The 18,974-nt window shown below is 59.0% G+C and overlaps 1 protein-coding gene across 5 annotated transcripts; it reads left to right on the forward strand.

Annotated features, from left to right (window-relative positions):
• Positions 1-4,225: 4,225 nt before the first annotated feature.
• Positions 4,226-18,772, forward strand: Camsap3 (calmodulin regulated spectrin associated protein family member 3). 5 transcript variants are annotated; one of them, XM_047531689.1, is made up of 19 exons: positions 4,226-4,492; positions 9,646-9,899; positions 10,446-10,568; positions 10,648-10,743; positions 10,915-10,947; positions 11,862-11,909; positions 12,168-12,306; positions 12,870-13,009; positions 13,085-13,178; positions 13,247-13,301; positions 13,422-13,495; positions 13,813-13,882; positions 13,982-15,473; positions 16,562-16,701; positions 16,798-17,114; positions 17,533-17,632; positions 17,839-17,951; positions 18,026-18,144; positions 18,229-18,772. In XM_047531689.1, the coding sequence occupies exons 1-19, from the start codon at positions 4,345-4,347 to the stop codon at positions 18,532-18,534; spliced, it is 3,861 nt and encodes a 1,286-aa protein (XP_047387645.1). In that variant the 5' UTR covers positions 4,226-4,344; the 3' UTR covers positions 18,535-18,772. The 5 variants fall into 5 exon arrangements, with proteins under 5 accessions (XP_047387645.1, XP_047387648.1, XP_047387647.1 ...); XM_047531692.1 differs by having other exon boundaries at positions 14,033-15,473; XM_047531691.1 differs by lacking the exon at positions 11,862-11,909.
• The last annotated feature ends 202 nt before the right edge of the window (positions 18,773-18,974 follow it).

An 18,974-nucleotide genomic window follows, 5' to 3' on the forward strand; every position in this document is an offset into this window, starting at 1 on the left:
CCTACATCAAAGTCTGTGTTGCTCTATTGTGGACATATCTCCTGGAGGTCCACAGAGGTCCTGATAATCTTCGTTGAGTCTGAACTTCAGTGGGGCTACCAGTGACCTGGCTCTACAGCTCACTTTGGGCTGGAGGTACCAAGAAGGGACCCCAGACCGCCTCTTCTCTGAGATCCCCACTTCTGCTGCCCTCCTCCAACCCCATGTGAGGACCGTAGATGTTTAGAGATGGTGACACCAGCCATGGGATAGAAGGACAGAATGTCTGTTTAGCCAGGGGAGCTGAGATCCCAGGGACTCGGGCCCAAAGGCTCTTTCCATTCTTTCTTGCTGTCTGATGTTGGGGCTCAGTCTCAATTTTTCCATCTGTAAACTGGGTATAAAACTCATGATGTTGAGGTTGTCTGGTGCAGTGGTGCATACCTGTATTCCTAGCTGCTTCAGAGGCTGAGGCCAGAGGTTCAAGGAAACAGAGTGAGGCCCCAGTGAGTGTGTGTGTGTTGTGGGGGTTGGGGGGAGGTCATTATGTTGGGCTTATTTTAAGGCTTAAACCATTATGCTAGGTTTGGGATTAAACGAAAAAGTGCCACGCATACAGCACACTAAAACTGTTACCTGTTAATATGATCTTCCAAATGCACACAGGCAGGGTTTTGCAGATGATTTCACAGCGATCCATACACTCCCCAGACCTAACCCCTGAACCCCAATCTACAAACCCTCTAAGTCATCAACGCCCCCAGCTTAATGACCAGAGCCTCTAATGAGTTGGAAGGCGAGAGAGCCCAAAGAGGCTCCAGGTGAGGGAGGAGGCGGGAGGCAGGCGGTAGGGGGGAGGGGGCTGCAGGTGGGGGCCCAGCACACAGGGGAGCCAGTGTGTCTGAGGCTGCCAGGGCCGCAGGAACAGGCCCCCGGGGGCAGGTGGGACCTCGATTCCAGCGGGCCATGTGTGGGTGGGGCGGTCCAGACCAGCCTGGCGTTCCGGTCGGCCCAGTGTGGGGGCTGGGCCCAAGGAGGCCCCTGGCGCCTGGGCAGGGGCACCGAGCCGGCTTCTGCGGCAGTGCCGCCCCCACGGCCCCCTGCCCCTCCTATCCCAGGGCGGCCAGGGCCCAGAGCCCCTACCCGGGACCGAAAACGCATGCCTGTGTGTTGTCTTCGTGTCCTTCGAGTGTTTGCAGCGAGCAGCAGGAGGCGCCGTGTGCGGGGGGTTTGTCCTTGGGGTCCAGGGAGGTCATGGGAACCTTCCCAGGGAAGGGAGCCGCAGGACACGCCCACTCGCAGAAGGGACTAGCGGGAGCAGAACACCTCCCCATGCCCTGAGCCCCAGATCCCCCTAGTGCTGCAGATGGGGAAACTGAGGCCCAGTGCAGAAGGGACCTTGTTGAGGTGCTTGCAGGGATTGGGACAGGAGCCAAGGCACGCGACCCGTGCGTCATGCACATTCACGCGTGTGTTCCAACACATACACACTGGCCCCTTTGTGTGCCCACACCCACTCCTGCACAGACACATCCAGACAGGAGGACACACGCCCCAGTTCCCCTCCCTCTGGCACACCCACCCCCTTGCCCGGTCACACGCTCTGGACCATGAGGCCCACCCCTCAGCACACGTGTGCAACATGTGCCAGCAGGACTCTGGAATTTCAACCAAGGGCCCACTCAGGGGCCACCACCTGGGGAGGGGTGTCTTGGAGGTATGTGTGATGTCATTTTTCTATCTCAAAGCATTTTATGTAGACCTCTGTGTGATTGAAATCTCCTCTGCAGCTATAAGTCCCACTCATATTTCCTCAGAAGCCACCCACCCAGTCCCACTGTGTAAGACACATAAATAAATACTCCTCGATACAAATAGATACACTTAGGTACATACAGGGTCATTCAGAACAGAGACCAGTGATCTGCTGACATCCAGACACCACGAATGCACACATATGCAGGGGTTCATTCAGATACTTGGTTGATATTCAGAAAACACATACACAGGTATGTACCCGGTCACCTTGTAGGTGTAAATCACACAGGGCCATGTGAGTCTCCACAAATTTACACAGATGTAAACACACAGCTGTAGTCACACAAATACACTCAGAGATCGATACATAAAAAGAACAAACCCATATTCATGTGTACACTTGTTATTTACTGGGGATTGAACCCAGGGCCACTCACTGAGCCCCATCCCCAGCCCTTTTTTGTATTTTATTTAGAGACAGGGTCTCACTGAGTTATTTAGGGCCTCGCTAAGTTGCTGAGGCTGGTTTTGAACTCATGATTTTCCTGCCTCAGCCTCCTGAGCTGCTGGGATTACAGGCGTGAGCCACTGCTCCTGGTTACACAATTTTTTTTTTTTTTTAAACAGAAAACCACAATGGAACATGCAAATATTAAACAAATATCCACAAATGGGGGCTTATGCACTTACAAATATATTTATTTACAAATATATCCACACAATTATGCTCATGTGTATACATATCTGTACATATACAGTTCCTAGATAAATATGCACAGGTGTGCGCTCATGAATGCACTCAGAAATAGGAATTCTTGAACATTTACACCCACTTCCATGATTTACAAAACCTGTCACTCTAAGGTTCACACCATATACTCAAATCCACAAATACACTTACAAATAAACACACGTAAAGTCATCCCTTGGTGCCCGAAGGGGATTGGTTCCAGGACCTGCTGCAGATACCAAATCTACAGATGCTCGATTCTCTTATATAAAAAGGCAGAGAGTTTGCATAGAACATGTGCAGTCCTCCCGTGCTTTAAATCATCTCTAGATGACTTATAATAACTAATACAATGGAAACACTGTTCACATAGTTGTTATACTGTATCATTTAGTAGGAATGTCATAAAAACTATGAACATGTTTAACATGTTTTGTTCATTCAACTTAAGTGCATTTTTTTTTTTTTTTTGGGTACCAGGGATTTAACCCAACAGTGCTTAACCACTGAGTCACATCCCCAGTCCCTTTTTGTATTTTTTTTTAGAGACAGGGTCTCCCTGATTTGCTTAGGGTCTTGCTGAGTTGCTGAGGCTGACCTTGAACTTGAGATCCTCCTGCCTCAGCCTCCCAAGCTGCTGGGATTACAAGCATGTGCCACCTGCCAGGCTCAGATGCGTTGTTTTCCCAAATACTTTCAATCCGTGGTTGCTTAAATTCATGGATGCAGAATTCAAGGATACAAAGGGCTGATTACATGTGCATAAAAGTACACCCAGAAACTGTTTCTCATATACACACACTGGTATGCACATTCACGTACTCATGTACAAATTCATGGATGCAGAACCCAAGGATACAAAGGGCTGATTACATGTGCACAAAAGTACATCCAGAAACTGTTTCTCATATACACACACTGGTATGCCACATTCACATATTCATGTACAAATCCACTTTCCTCATTTACACATAGAGCCTTCCCCCAACAGATACTGCACATACCCACACACATTCTCAGGCATACCCATTAATGACAGTCACACTTAGACACTGCCGCACTCCTGCACAAATACATGTACCCACTCTCAACTTCTCTCCTATGCTCCTGCATTGACACAAACATCAACCACACACTTATACAACAAACACGTTTAGATACCAACGAATACACTCATATACACTCAAAAAGCAGATATCCACACACTTGTGTTCTCAGACTAGACATCTACCTAATACTGACCTTTGTATACACAACACATGTTAAAAACACATACACACATTCTTACAAATACATGCAATGTCACACCCAAACGCAGATGTCCTCCAAGTTACAACCCAAATACACTCAGAGATGCACACAGATACGAAGACACACGTTCTTGTGCCCCAGAAGCAGGTGCACACACACACACACACACACACGCTGCCTACTGGCCAGGCATTACAAGCCCGCGCAGGTGTTCACAGACCTAAGAGTAGACATTCGGGCCTGCACACACATCCACAGAGGGTCCCTAATCCTCCTCAGTGTCCCAGGCGCGCACGCGCGCGCACACACACATATACACACACTCACTCCTCGCAGCGCCCCCTCCCCCTCCATCACTGCAGTCCCGCCCGTCCGGCCCTGGACCTAGGCAGCTGGGATCCAGGCGAGGCCGGGGACCCGCCCCGGTCCGGGTCCGGTCCGGGGGGCGGAGCGCACCTGGGCTCCGCCCCGGGGCGGGGCCGACGCAGCGTCGCCAGCGCCAGCGGCCGCACCTGGTTCAGCAGCAGCGGCGGCGGCGGGCCCGGCCGGGGCACGAGCGCGGCGCGGCGCGGCGCAGCCCAGCCCAGCCTGAGCGCGGACCCGGCGCCCGCAGCCCCGGCGCCGCCATGGTGGAGGCGGCGCCCGCGGGGCCCGGGCCGCTGCGGAGGACCTTCCTGGTGCCCGAGATCAAGTCGCTGGACCAGTACGATTTCTCCCGGGCCAAGGCGGCTGCGAGCCTGGCGTGGGTGCTGCGGGCCGCGTTCGGGGGCGCAGGTACCCGGCCGGGGGGCGGCGGGCCGGACGCGGCAGGTGCGGGGGGCGGGGCGCCGGGCCCCGGAGGCCAGGGCCGTGGGAACAATAGCGCCGGTCGCCAGGGGTCCCCGGGCCCGGGCCCGCCGCGCCGGGCCTCAGAGCTTCCTGTTCGGCCGGGGCGGTGGACTTTGCCCACTGGGCTGCCGGAGCGCGGTGGGGGTGGGGCCGCCCGCACAGCTCCGCTTGGGGACCCTGGCGTCCCGGCCCCCAGGTGAGCGGGGCGGGGTCTGCGGGTCGGGTGGGGTCGCCGGGTGCCGGCCTCTGGGACCCGCCTCCCACACCCCTAGTCCTAGCTCTGCACGCCCTTCTCTCTTTTGCACTCATCACGCGCCTCCGATGACCCCCTCCCCACTGTCCCCGGCCTCCCGCGGGCCTTATGCGCTGGGGTTCCTAGCTCTGCTTGCTCCCCGGCCCGGACACACGCCCCACGTCGGCCCTGCCTGCGCTGTGGGCGGCGGGGCGAGCTCTGGGAGCCCCCTCGCCTCCACCGCCCGGTCTGCGGCTGGCAGCTGTGACTTATTGCCCCATTTACCGGGAGGCAGGCGAGCCCTGTGGAAGCGGAATGGTTTGTCCATGATTGCCCCGGGTGGGGGCCGCGTCAGGGCCTTCTCCCATTAGGGCAGATCCACCGCTCAGTCCCCAGGCCCGCATGTCTAAATAAGTCGAGCCATCCCCATAGGGAGGATGCCGGTGGGTCCCTAGGATGAGAGGCCCTGGGCACACGCCGTCCCCACTGTGGGCAGCTCCACCGCCCTAGACCTGAGCTGGGAGCAGGAGCCTGGCCTTGGGGACGACAGGGGTTAATTAAGGTCTGGGCCTTCCGGGGAGGTCGGGGGACGCCCTGCCTTCCCACTGGTCCTGCCTACTGGTCTTGGCACCGGCTGGGCACAGCCCATCCCCCTTCTCAGTGGCCTTCCCAGACCAACCTGTTCTGGGTGTGGGTCTCAGTGACAGCTGTCCCTCTCCTGCTTCCGCTCCAGCCTGTCCCTTCCACTTTCCCCTAGTAGCTTTCCATGCATGACCCACTCTGAGGCCTGCCCACCCTCAGGGGTTTACTAGAGGAAGAAAGGAGTTGAAGATTGGACTCGGGCTGCCCAGCCCCTCACACCCAAGGTTATGAGGCTATAGAAAGCTTCACTTTGCAAGTCAGAATTGAGTTTGAGTGCCAGCTTCTCTCGGATATGGAGGAATTATCTCAGTTCTAAGCTTCTGTTTCCCCCTCTGTAAAAGAAGGCTTTCATTGGCTTCTCTATCTATGTTGGAAAATGTTTGTGGGATACACGCATGTGGCAGGACAGCACACTGGGGATTGAGACCCCAGTACCTTTTGGGCAAGGTTGCTGGGAGGAATCAAAGAGGTACCCACTGTTAAATCACATCGTGTCTGGCACCTGGTGCATGCTAAATGGATTCTATTGGTGAGGTTATTTTTAATAATACTATGAATATCATTCATTGTTTCTTGGCCAACAGACAGAGCAGGAATTACTATCCCATTTCGCAGAATGGAAAGCAGAACCTCCTGTGGGGGTTGTTAGGATCCTGATGCCTGACGCACCCCGTTCTGTTCTGACTGACCCAGCTCCCTCTGCTGTGTAACACTACCCTGAGGGTCAAGTTCAGTTTCTTTCCTATACACCTCCCCTAAACAGAGGGGAACACAGCTTTCTGGATTCATGAACTCCAGGATTCTATCAGTGCTTATCAGGTGCCCTGCCAGTGCTGGGGGCCGGGATGTCCAGTAAGGAGGATGGATACAGGAGAGAGGGGGATGGGCATGAAACCGGATCATGGCTGCTTAGAGTGATAAGCTCTGTGGTGTGGAGCAAGCTTTGCCTGGGGGAGGAAATCCCTGAAATCTGCCAGGGAGTGAGGGGGCAGGGAAGGCTCCCCAAAGGAGGAGGGACTTGAGTCTTGAAGGATGTGTAGGAGTTTGCCAGGGGGAGGAGTCTCTGTGCAAAGGCAGGGGTGTGGATGGGCAGGGAGTTCTCAGAGAAGAACATGCTGGTCCCAGTAGTAGCCGGGGGGAGGCTGGAGATGAGGGAGACTGAGACTTCAGGAGGAGGGCTTCTCAGGCTGTGGGTGGGGATCTGAGGGCAGTGGGGAGCCATAGCAGGTGTTTGGGAACTGACAAGATCAGACATGCAGATCAGGGCTTGTGTCTGGGGAAGGGACAGTTCTGGTGGCCCTGAGGTACAAGACTGAGGAGCTTATGCAGGAATGCAGGCAGATGGCCTCAGCAGAGCACAAACTCAAAGATAAGAAAGGGTACTGTGTTTAATAAGTTTGGGAAATACCGCATGCCATTCCTTCTGCCTTCAGAACATCAGTAAGATATGTGAGGGAAGCAGTTCATGTGGGTTCTTACCTGCTGTGCCATCTTGGACAAGTTAACTCAGCTCTCTGGACCTTGGTTTTCTTATCTGTACAGTGGCATAAGGAAAGTTTCAGGATGAAATGAAGGTCACGGTATAAACAAATGCTGTGCCACAGAGCTTTGCTGTCCAGTAGGGCAGCCACTAGCCCCACATGCTCGTGAACACCTGAAGCGTGGCTGGCTGAATCCAGATGTGTTGTAAAGGTAAACTAGACACTGGATCCGACTTGGTACAAAAAAAAAAAGTGAAATAGCTCATCAATGTTTTTACATTGATTACATGTTGAAATGATAATGTTTTGGATACTATTGGGTTGAATAAACTATATTACTAAATTAACATTCCTTGTTTCTATTTTTTTAACATGGCTACCAGAAAACTGCATAAAACTACTTACGTGGCTTGCATTGTATTTCTGTTGGACAGCTCTGCTCTGTAGTAGATGCTCAATAGACATTTTATAGCACAGGGCAGTGTTTCTCAGCCTGCGACATTTTGGTCTTTAGAAGACATTGGGCAGTGTCTGGAGACATTTTTGGTTGTCGCTACCTGGGAGGAAGGTGCTGCTGGTATCTACTTAGGGACCAGGGATTTTGTTAAACATTCTGAAATGCACAAGACAGCCATCCCCACCACACAAATACAGCCAAGGTGGAGGACACTGGCACAGAGTGAGTGCTCCAGAAACTTTGGCAGTCAGTAGCTTGGCTCATTTTTTTTTTTTAAATCATCTTGAAGGTTGAGGGCCCTGAGAAAAGTCTTAAGGGAAACTTGTTATACTTTGCTGATGGGACCTGGAAGTGCTCTGCACTGAGTCTTCAGCAGGGGCTGGGAGGTGGGTGGGAGGGTTTGGATTTGGGAGATGTCAGAAGGTTAAACCAGAGTTCTGATTAAAGGAGGGATGTTGAGCCCATGCAGTGGTGTACACCTGTAATCCCAGCAACTTGGGAGACTGAGGTAGGAGGATGGCAAGTTTGAGGCCAGTCTCAGCAATTCAGCGACTCCATCTCAAAAAATAAAATGGCCTGGGAATGTAGATATGAGGAAGAGGAGGGTGCACAGGGGCACACCTCTAATCCCAGAGACCTGGGAGGCAGAGGTAGGAGGATTGCAAGTTCAAATCCAGCCTCAGCAACTTAGCAAAAAGGGCTGGAGCTGGAGCTCAGTGGTAGAGTGCTTGCCTAGCATGCGTGAGGCCCTGGGTTCCATCCCTAGCACTGCAGGGAGGAAAATAAAATAAAATAAGGAATGGTGATTTCTTACTGTGATAGGGACAGGGAGGTACAGGAGGTTTGGAGCAAGATGTTGAGGGTTGTGAAAGATCCTGGATGGTTTTGGGGGGACAGTGGGACGTGGAGCCTGGGTGGCAGCAGGTGGCAGTCCTCAGATGGCCATGGAAGCAGTCAAGGAGTGAGTGAGGCATGTCCATTTATAAGGAGACACCAGGGGGGAGGAGGAGGTGCTGGGCAGAGAGCCCAGGCACATACGGGCCCGGATGTGTGCCTGGGGAGGTTGGAAACCTGAGGGCAGAAGCCAGGTCAAGGAGGTTGAGGTGGACAGGGAAGAGGCAGCAGGCAGAGGGGAGGAGGAAGTGAACCTGCAATCCCTCTTTCAAGGAGCTGAACTGAGCCGGCAGAGAGAAGGAGCGTCTCTACACAGGGGTGGATCTTGAGTGGGAAGGTCAAGTGTGGTTTTAGGGGGTGGGAAAGGAGCCTTGGCAGGGAGCAGGTTCTGTCAAGGGTGCCTGGGTCCTTGTAGTGGAGCCTGGCTTTGCCCAGGGGAACCTGGGAAAGGTCTGACCTGATGGGGCCCCCCGCCCCTTCTTTAAAACCCACTTAGAACCTCAACATAGAGAGGTGCCGCCTGGGGCAGCAGCCAGGGCAGGTTGGTCATGTGGACCTCAGCCACCTCCTCCCTGACCTCCACACAGCTTCCAGACCGTCTCCTCTCCACCGAGCCTATGTGGACCTCTCCCTCCACCTAGGATCCTGGTGGCCACCTCTGACAGGACCTCGCCACCCGCCTCCGCTCCCTTCCCTCATGTTCTCTGCCTCCCGGGTGTCCCCAAACCCCCTCACACTCTGCTTTTACCCTCTCACCTGCTGTCCCTCCTGTTCCCCCATCAGCCACTGGCCCCATCACCTCTGTCTCTCCCCTCAGGCCCCAGGGAGCCCTGGATGCCTCCTCTTCCTTTTCTGTCTCCTCTTTTTAGTTACCAAGGTCAGGCTCAGTTCCCTCAAAGTGTCTGGCCTCTATCACCTCCCCATTTCCGTGTCCTGCCCCACCCTCACCCCTCACCCGGCCCGGCTGCCAAGCTGAGGGAGGATGTAGAGTTGGCTTAGGGTGTGGGTTTGACTCCCGGTCCTGGCACTGGAGAACTGTGTGGCCTTGGGCGGGTTGCTTGCCTTCTCTGTACGTCCTCTGTAAGGGGCCCCTGCGGCTTCCTGGGGTTGAGGATGGCTTTCGTGAAGCCAGCACTTGGTGTTCTTGCCTTTCCCTCGGGCCTCGCCTCCCTGTCCAGCAGCCCACCATCTCTGGAGGCGCTCGCCTTTCGCCCTCTGCCCGGAGTCCGCGTTCCTTCCTGTGGCAGACTGCACGCCTGCGCGCCCCACCACCTTCCCGCCTTTCCTTTCCGGGTGCCCTCCTTCCTAGACCTCCCCCCTGGCTGGGGCCATGTCATTGCGTGTGGTGTCTGGAGCCCTGACTCCCCGCATGCCCCTCCACATGCCCCTGCAGAGCACGTGCCCCCGGAGCTGTGGGAACCCTTCTATACTGACCAGTACGCGCAGGAGCACGTGAAGCCCCCGGTGACGCGGCTGCTACTCTCGGCCGAGCTCTACTGCCGGGCCTGGCGCCAGGCGCTGCCGCAGCTCGAGACACCTCCTAGTCCCTCTGCGCTGCTGGCCCTGCTGGCACGGAGGGGCACAGTGCCAGCACTGCCCGAGCGCCCGGTGCGCGAGGCTGACCTGAGACACCAGCCCATTCTCATGGTAGGCTCCGCCCCTGCCCAGTAGGCCCTGCCCACCCCGCCTGGTTCCTTTCCCAAGCCCCCAAGTCCTGGGGCCTACCTTCCTCAAAGCCCTTTCTCACCAGGCCGGGCCCTCACCTCGAGCCCCACCCACCTTCCTGCTGTTCCCTGGAAGCTCCACCTACTGGGTAGCTCCTCCCACAAAGCTCCACCCACCAGGGTAGCTGCTCCTCATGAGGCTCCACCCCCCATCTGCGCGGCTTCTCCTGTCAAGCCTCACGCTCCTCCCACCAGCCTAGCTCCTCCCCCAGACACACCTCTGGCCCTCAAAGACTTCCCAGTGTGGCCCTCTCCATCCTGAGGCCTTGATCTCAAAGCCTGGCCGTCATGAGTGGTTCTTCCAGGACCACAGCCCGTAAGACCCCACACCAGCCCCTGGCCAGGCCCGCCCGTCCCCTCCTACTTCACTCCCCTTCCACCTCCAACTTCTTTCTCTTCATTGGCCATTGGAGGCCAAGGGAGCCCCCACCGTACCCGCTGTCTCATTCTTTAGCTCTTGCCCCCACAGGGAGCCCATCTAGCTGTCATTGATGCCCTCATGGTTGCTTTCGCCTTTGAGTGGACAAAGACGCTACCTGGTCCTTTGGCTCTGACCAGCTTGGAGCACAAGCTCCTTTTCTGGGTGGACACAGTAAGTGGGGTTGGGCCAAGGTGGGTGGGGACCAGGACCATCCAGTGAGCAGAGCACTGAACTTCTCCTTGGCCTCCAGACTGTCAGGCGGCTGCAGGAAAAGACAGAGCAAGAAGCGGCTCATCGTGCATCTCCTGCTGCCCCTGCAGATGGGGCGGCCCCAGCGCAGCCCTCGGTGAGGCCAGGGCAGTGCATGGACTGAAGAATGATGGATGATTGGGTGACGGAGGGCTGGGTGGGCAGGACCAGGTCGGGGGTGGCTGGAGGTGACTCTCTCTCCCTCTCTCTCTCTCACTCCGCCCTCTCCCCTGCACCGGCCCCTGCTGTACCCCTCTCTGCCCCTCAGTGCCCCACACGCTGGTATTGGAAGCTGGTTCCTGTAAGTGGGGCTGTCTGTCCGCCCCGTCTGCCTGCCCTGCTTGTCGCGGTCTGTGTGCCCAATTCTGCCTGCTTGTCTGCACCCTCTCTTCTCCTCCACTAGCTGTGAGCAAAGGAGGTGGGGCCCAGGAGAAGCCCCCGGTGAACCAAGGGAAGAGTGCAACCCTGGCTGTTCCCGAGAGGGCCACCCACCTCAGAGAACTGACCATTGACGAGCTTCCCGTTAACTTAGAGGGCAAACCCTCCCCCATTAACTAAGTGGGCAGGACCTCCTGTTCTTGGGTGAAGTGGAGGGAACCCCATTCCATCAGATGCATGGATCCTGACCCCAGTGGGCAGGTGACATGGATCTCCCCAGGCAAGAGGAAGAGCCTCAACCCTTCCTAAGCCCGGCTCTCAGTTTCCCTAAGGAAAAAAATCCCAGCTTCAGGAAGAGGCCTGTTTTCTCAAAGCTTGAAGTTTGACTCTCTCTTCCCTTAATTAGCTGTGCAGCCTTAAACAAGCATCTACACCTCTCTGTGTTTCATGGAATTTATCTTTGCAACAGACAAGCAAGGGGAAAGGGGGAAGCTTTGAACTGGGTGGGCTCCCCACCTTTGCTCACTCCTTACCCCCACCCCGGGGTCTGGGCTGGGGAGTTCCTTTCCTGCCTACCTGCTTCCTCTGCATCCTCTCCCCAAGCTGGGGCCTGGGTTTCTTATGGGAGGAGGGTTCCCTGCATGGGAGGCTGCTCTCTGGGGTCCCTCAGGGCTGGGAGGAGCTGGGGTCCCCAAAGCCGGCCAGAACACAGTCAGGGAGCTGGACGGCCAGAGCTCAGGACAGGGGTCAGGACTACTCCCTCCCTCAGAGGTGGGCTTGGGGGCCCGCAGGTCAGCACCCCTCCCGCCCTGCTGACGGCTGCTCCTCTCCCCCCAGCACGCAATTGCCTTCTGTTTGAAGGAGTCGGGGAACAAACCCCCCATGGTAATGTATCCCCCACTCCTGGGCCCCAGGAGCCCCTGTCCCTAGCCCCTGCTGCTGGCCTGGCTGCTCGCAGACACCTCCTCTGCCTCTTGCTGCTGCCCCTCCCCTGCTCCAGGCTGGCCCCCACCATTCTGGCTCTGGGACCCCCGGCTTCCCGCCCCCTCGTGGCGGAAACCCCAGGCCTCCCCGCCCAGCCTGCATGACCGCTGACTTGGGAGGCCAGCCCGACCACTCATCTGACCTGGCTCCTGTCCACAGATCCGATACCGCAAGGACCGTGCCGTGGCCCGCCGTGCCCCCTGCTTCCCAACTGTGACAAACCTCCAGGACCTGGCCAGTGGAGCTGCGCTGGCCGCCACAATCCACTGCTATTGCCCCCAGCTGTTACGACTTGAGGGTGAGTGAATGGTCTAGCCCCATCTGGGAAGCCTGGCGTTCTGAGCCCCAGTCCCCAGGCTTCTGTCCCCAGGTCCAAGAGACCAGGATGATGCACTGGTTATGCGTGCGGCTTCTGAAATCAGCAGACCTGAGTTTGCATCTCATGTCCCTAATTAGCTGCGTGACCTTGGACAAGTTTCTAAACTCCTCTGTGCTTCAAAGAATCCATGCTTGTGGCAGGACTGTGTGCCAGGGATCCTGTGAGAATAAATAGAGGCACACTCCTGACCTCACAGATGGCTCAACATCCTCATGAGGGGAGAGAGATAATCCAGAAGTCCCTTAGGGATCAGGTGCTCCAAAGAGTGATGGGTGATCAGAAAAAGGTTTCTGAGTTGAGTTCTTGGGGGTCTAGTATTCCAGGCGGAGTCCAAGGCCACAGGAATGGTCCATCATGGTATGCCCTTTGCAGAGGGCACCTGGCATGAGACCAGCCCACAGTAGGTCCTCTGTTGGCTGCTAGGTTCCCTGGGCTCCCTTCCCCCACGCAGAGCCAGGGACCCAGGCATCCTGTCCCTACAGAGGTGTGCCTCAAGGATCCCATGTCCGTGGCGGACAGCCTGTACAATCTCCAGCTGGTGCAGGATTTCTGTGCCTCCCGTCTTCCCCGTGGCTGCCCGTTGTCCCTTGAGGACTTGCTTTATGTCCCACCGCCCCTCAAGGTAAGGCCATTGTGGGGTCCTTGGCGGGGGTCCAGGGCTGTGTGGTTCACTCACTGACCCCGCTTCCACCTCCAGGTCAACCTGGTGGTCCTCCTGGCTGAAATGTTCATGTGCTTCGAGGTGCTGAAGCCTGACTTCGTGCAGGCCAAGGACCTGCCTGATGGGCACGGTGAGCTCTGGCTGCTGTCTGGGCCGGGTGGGGGCCAGGCCTCGCCTGACGCTCTTCTCTGTCCACAGCTGCCTCCCCCCGGGGCACCGAGGCCTCCCCACCTCAGAACAACAGTGGCAGCAGGTACAGCCCACCTGTGGGGTGAATCTGGTGGCTTCTCCCACCTGGGTGCTGGGGTGGTACCGGGAAAACCCAAGGGATGAGGGGCGGTGGGGTCCGAGGTTGATATGTGTCTCCCGGCAGCTCTCCTGTCTTCAACTTCCGCCACCCACTCCTGTCACCTGGCGGTCCCCAGTCCCCACTCCGAGGATCCACAGGTGAGGAATGGGGACAGCTTCTGTCACAAGGGGCTCCCCCACAGAGACTGCCCCAGCTGACCCCATGTCATCTCATGACCCCTCGAGTAGCCCTGCACTGGGTCCCTCTGCCGTCCCCAGGGTGCTCCCCAGAACTTCCCTGGTGGCTCCTCAGCACCCCTTAGTGTTACCAAACGGCCCCAGGTCCCATCTCTGGAAACCTCTCCTCTGACTAGACACATAATGACCCATCAGTGACTCACCCAGTGACCTTGCAGAGAATGCTGACCTCATCCTGTCCCCAATGACCCCACAGTGATCATTCTGCCCCTCCCCAGGCTCCCTGAAGTCCTCTCCGTCCATGTCCCACATGGAGGCCCTGGGCAAGGCCTGGAACCGTCAGCTCAGGTGAGCACAGCTCAAGGGCCCTGGCGGGTTGCGGAGGAGGCTGGTGGGGGTAGGGCACAGGCTGGCCCCAGGGGCTGACCCCTCCCTCTGGCCGCCCAGCCGTCCCCTTTCCCAGGCTGTGTCCTTCAGCACCCCCTTTGGCCTGGACAGCGACGTGGACGTCGTCATGGGTGACCCCGTCTTACTGCGCTCCGTCAGCTCTGACAGTCTGGGCCCGCCTCGTCCTGTGCCAGCCCGCACCCCTGCCCAGCCACCCGCAGAGCCCGGCGACCTGCCCACCATCGAGGAGGCCTTGCAGATCATCCACAGTGCCGAGCCCCGGCTGCTCCCAGATGGGGCTGCCGACGGCAGCTTCTACCTCCACTCCCCCGAGGGGCTCTCCAGACCGCCGGCGGCCCCCGCCTACCTGCCCGAGGGGGCCTCAAAACCCCTGTCCGACGGGCCCGCCAAGGTGCCCGTCTACGTGTCCCACCCCGAGGCCCCCTCAAAGCCATCTCCCTGCCCGTCCGGGGAGGTGTCGAAACTGCCAGCCCCACCTGAGGGTTCCCCGAAGGCGGTGGCGTCGTCCCCAGCGGCCACTAACTCTGAAGTGAAGATGACCAGTTTTGCCGAACGCAAGAAGCAGCTGGTGAAGGCTGAGGCCGAGGCTGGGGCAGGGCCCCCCACGTCCACGGCGGCGGTCCCCGAAGCCCTGAGCTCAGAGATGAGTGAGCTGGGAGCCCGCCTGGAGGAGAAGCGCCGCGCCATAGAGGCCCAGAAGCGGCGCATCGAGGCCATCTTTGCCAAGCACCGCCAGCGGCTGGGCAAGAGCGCCTTCCTACAGGTGCAGCCACGGGAGGCCGGAGGGGAGGCTGAGGCTGAGGCAGAGGCCGAGGCCGAGGCCGAGGCTGAGCAGGGCTTGGCCCCTGGTGGGGAGCGGCCAGCCGGTGAGGGACAGGGCGAGCCATCCTCGCGGCCTAAGTCAGTGACCTTCTCTCCGGAGCTGGGCCCAGTGCCCCCCGAGGGCCTGGGGGACTACAACCGAGCTGTCAGCAAGCTGAGTGCTGCGTTGAGCTCACTGCAGCGGGACATGCAGAGGCTCACGGACCAGCAGCAGCGGCTCCTGGCCCCCCAGGAGGCCCCTGGACCTGCCCCACCACCTGCTGCATGGGTCATTCCTGGCCCCACAGCTGGGCCCAAAGCTGCCTCCCCCAGCCCTGCCCGGCGTGCCCCAGCTGCCCGTCGCAGCCCGGGGCCTGGCCCCAGCCCGGCACCGCGCAGCCCCAAGCACGCACGGCCCGCGGAGCTGCGACTGGCACCCCTGACCAGGGTGCTCACCCCACCCCACGACGTGGACAGCCTCCCCCACCTACGCAAGTTCTCACCAAGCCAGGTGCCCGTGCAGACTCGCTCCTCCATCCTCCTGGCGGAGGGCACGCCTCCTGAGGAGCCTGCAGCCAAGCCTGGCCTCATCGAGATCCCCCTGGGCAGCCTGGGGGAGCCTGCCGCCGAGGACGAGGGGGATGGGAGCCCCCCTGGGGCCGAGGACTCCTTAGAGGAAGAAGCCTCTTCTGAGGGAGAGCCTCGGGCTGGCCTCGGATTCTTCTATAAGGTGAGTCACTAAGGGGATGGGAGCAGATGGCTGGTGGGCCAGGAAGTGAGGACATCCTGGGGGTGGGTGGGGCTTTGGAGAGGTGGGTGGATAGATGGTTGGACAGATGGGGCATTGCTAATGGATGGGTGGGAGGATGGGTAAGTAGACAGGGTGGGCAGAAGGTGGGTGGGTGGGCGGAGAGGTTGGATGGGTGGGCGGGTAGAGAAATTGCTAGGTAGACAGAGAAATAGGTTGTGTGGGTGGGTAGATGGTGGATAGCCAGGTACGAGTGGACAGACAAGGGTGGGTAGCCAGATGGACACATAGGTGGGGCAGGTGGAGAGACAGAGGGATGCAAGATGGCAGACAGATGGACAGGTGGTTTCTGGGCAGATGGAAGGATGGGTGGTTGATGACAGATGGACTGGGCGAGGTCTTCCGTGGCGTCTCCTCCCAGTGGTCTTCCAGTTCCCCTCCATGATCCTAGCCTGTGTTCCTTGTCATGACCCCTGCTGCCTGGACCATCCTGGTAGCCAAGCAGTCACCTGACCTGTCCCTGCTGCCTCCCTCCAACCCCACTCCTTCTCCAGTGAGCATGCAGGAATTTTGGCTCTTAGGATAAAAGCCCTCCCCATGGCTTGGGCTCTGCTTACCTCTGACCGTGTCCTATACCATTCTCCCCAGCTCTGCTGTCCTTGCACTTCTGCTGGGTGTATCTGGCCTCAGGGCCTTTGCACTTGTGTTTCCTGAAAGGCTGCCCTCACGCATCACCCCTGCCCAGTTAAACCCTTGTCACCCCCCGGGGTGCTTCCCCCAGGAGGCCTCCTCAGTGCTGCCAGAGTGGGACAGGCCCCTCCCTGCAGTGTAGACAGTAGCACCCCACGCCCTTCTCCAGGTCTTCCCCGATGGGCACAGCACTGGCGTGAGCAGTACCCAGTCCTCCTCACCCCTCCGCACCTGGCGTCGGGGTTGTGTAAAGTAGGCACAGCTAAATCCTTTTAGTACATTTATGAAGGACAGATGAGCGGCTGGCCAGCTGGGTGAGTGGGAGACGAGCTCTAGCACGGCAGGGAGGCTGGCCAGCCAGACTGGGCGCCTTCCCCTAGGATGAAGACAAGCCCGAAGATGAGATGGCTCAAAAGCGGGCCAGCCTCCTGGAGCGGCAGCAGCGGCGAGCAGAGGAGGCCCGGCGGCGCAAACAGTGGCAGGAGGCCGAGAAGGAGCAGCGGAGGGAGGAGGCTGTGAGGTGAGGCTGGGCCCTGCCAGGGGACCTCTGCCTTTGGTCTTCCTGCCCCCAGTGACCCCATGCCAATCTGACTGCTGGCTTCCCCTCCATCTGCAGGCTGGCCCAGGAGGCCCCTGGCCCGGCCCCTGCAGCACCCACAGCTCCTGTGGCCCCTGTGGCCCCCGCAGCCACCCAGATCCCTGCCGCCCGGGCCCCAGCTGAGGAGGAGGTGGGTCCCCGGCGAGGGGACTTCACAAGGCTCGAGTATGAACGCCGGGCCCAGCTAAAACTGATGGATGACCTTGATAAGGTGCTGCGGCCCCGGGCCACGGGGACCGGGGGGCCGGGTCGGGGCGGGCGGAGGGCCCCCCGGCCACGCTCTGGTTGCTGTGATGACTCGGCCCTGGCACGAAGCCCAGCCCGCGGCCTGCTGGGTGAGGACCCTGTGGGGGTGGGGCCTGCCACGGCCCTTCCTGGGCTCTCTGGGGGAGGCCCCGTGGATGTGTGGGGAGGGGCCTGCAGGGGTGCAGGGCAGGGGTGGGCATGTGGGCTGGTAAAGTTCCAGTGGGGTTCGACCCTGACTGCCTGGGGGGATACGGTGGGGTGAGGGGTCTTTCCTCCGTGGCTGCTGAGACCCTCTGGGGGATGCTAGGGGACAAAGGTGTCCAGTGCTGCTGGGCAAAGCCCCCCTCCCTGCAGGTGTGCAGCAGGTTGGACCTGGTGGGCTGTGGAGGGGTGAGGGTCTCGGGCAGGGCTGACCCTGCACTCCCATTACAGCTGCTGGTCAGGTCTCGGGCACTGGTGGAGGCAAGGGGGCTTCAGGTGGGGCTGACCTGTGGGGTCTCTTCCCAGGCTCGCGGCTCAGCAAGGTCTACTCCCAGTCCACCCTGTCCCTGTCCACCGTGGCCAACGAGGCCCCCAATCACCTCGGTGTGAAGAGGCCCACCTCTCGGTGAGCTCTGGCGGGGGCGTCCAGAGCTTGTGGGTGTGCACCCCTCCCGTGCGCCTGGAGTGGGCGTGGCTCGGGCGTGTCAGCGGGGCTGAGCGCATAGCCACGCTGCTGGACTGGGCTGCCTGACCCCCGCGCCCACGTCCTCTGCACTGTGCTGGGCTCACCTCTAACACTACCTCACTCCGGCCACCCCTTCACTGCTGCAGGGCCCCGTCCCCATCTGGCCTCATGTCCCCCAGCCGCCTGCCCGGTAGCCGAGAACGTGACTGGGAGAATGGCAGCAACGCCTCCTCCCCGGCCTCGGTGCCCGAGTACACAGGTGAGCGTGCTCGGGCGAGGTGTGAGCAGCAGGCTCCACCTGGCCCGTCGCCCTGCTGACCTCCTGCCCTCCAGGTCCGAGGCTGTACAAGGAGCCCAGCGCCAAGTCCAACAAGTTCATCATCCACAACGCCCTGTCGCACTGCTGCCTGGCGGGCAAGGTGAACGAACCCCAGAAGAACCGCATTCTGGAGGTGAGCCTGCACCTGCCCAGCTGTGGGGCAGGTGGAGGGTCAGTGGTCCCGCCCAGCTGGCTCACAGCTCTCACCACCCGCTAGGAAATTGAGAAGAGCAAGGCCAACCACTTCCTGATCCTCTTCCGTGACTCGAGCTGCCAGTTCCGGGCGCTCTACACACTGTCTGGGGAGACGGAGGAGCTGTCGCGGCTGGCGGGCTACGGCCCCCGCACTGTCACGCCCGCCATGGTGGAAGGCATCTACAAGTACAACTCGGACCGCAAGCGCTTCACCCAGATTCCCGCCAAGACCATGTCCATGAGCGTCGATGCCTTCACCATCCAGGGCCACCTCTGGCAGAGCAAGAAGCCTACCACTCCCAAGAAGGGCGGCAGCACCCCCAAATAGCCCCACCCTGGGTGGTGCACGGGCGGGCCCTGCGAGGTTTGGCCGCCGCCCTTCTGGAGGACAGTTGGTCAGTATTCCTGGGTCCTGTCTGTCTCCGACCTTGTCTGGGTGGGGCTGGAGTCCCCACCCCCTAACTTTGAGTCCAGTCCTACTGTGGGGGCTGAGCTGGGAGGTTCAGGGACTCAGGGCTCAGCTCAGACCCCTTGTCTGTCCTCCCCACCTTCTTGAATAAAATAATTTAAAGAGAAGTTGAGTCTTGTCACCTCCCTGAGGCTGGCTGGGTTTCAGTCTCCTGTCCTATTCGCTCTTGAACCAACTTTAGTTTGTCTCTTTTGCCCCCTCGATGGCCCCAACATGGCTTCTCCAACAACCCTCCTCTCAGGGTTTCTCAGCTGTCTCTGAACCGCTCTCTTGGTGCAGGAGGCTCATGACCAGCGCCT

This window comes from Sciurus carolinensis, chromosome 17 (assembly GCF_902686445.1).
Source record: "Sciurus carolinensis chromosome 17, mSciCar1.2, whole genome shotgun sequence".
Lineage (NCBI taxonomy): Eukaryota > Metazoa > Chordata > Mammalia > Rodentia > Sciuridae > Sciurus > Sciurus carolinensis.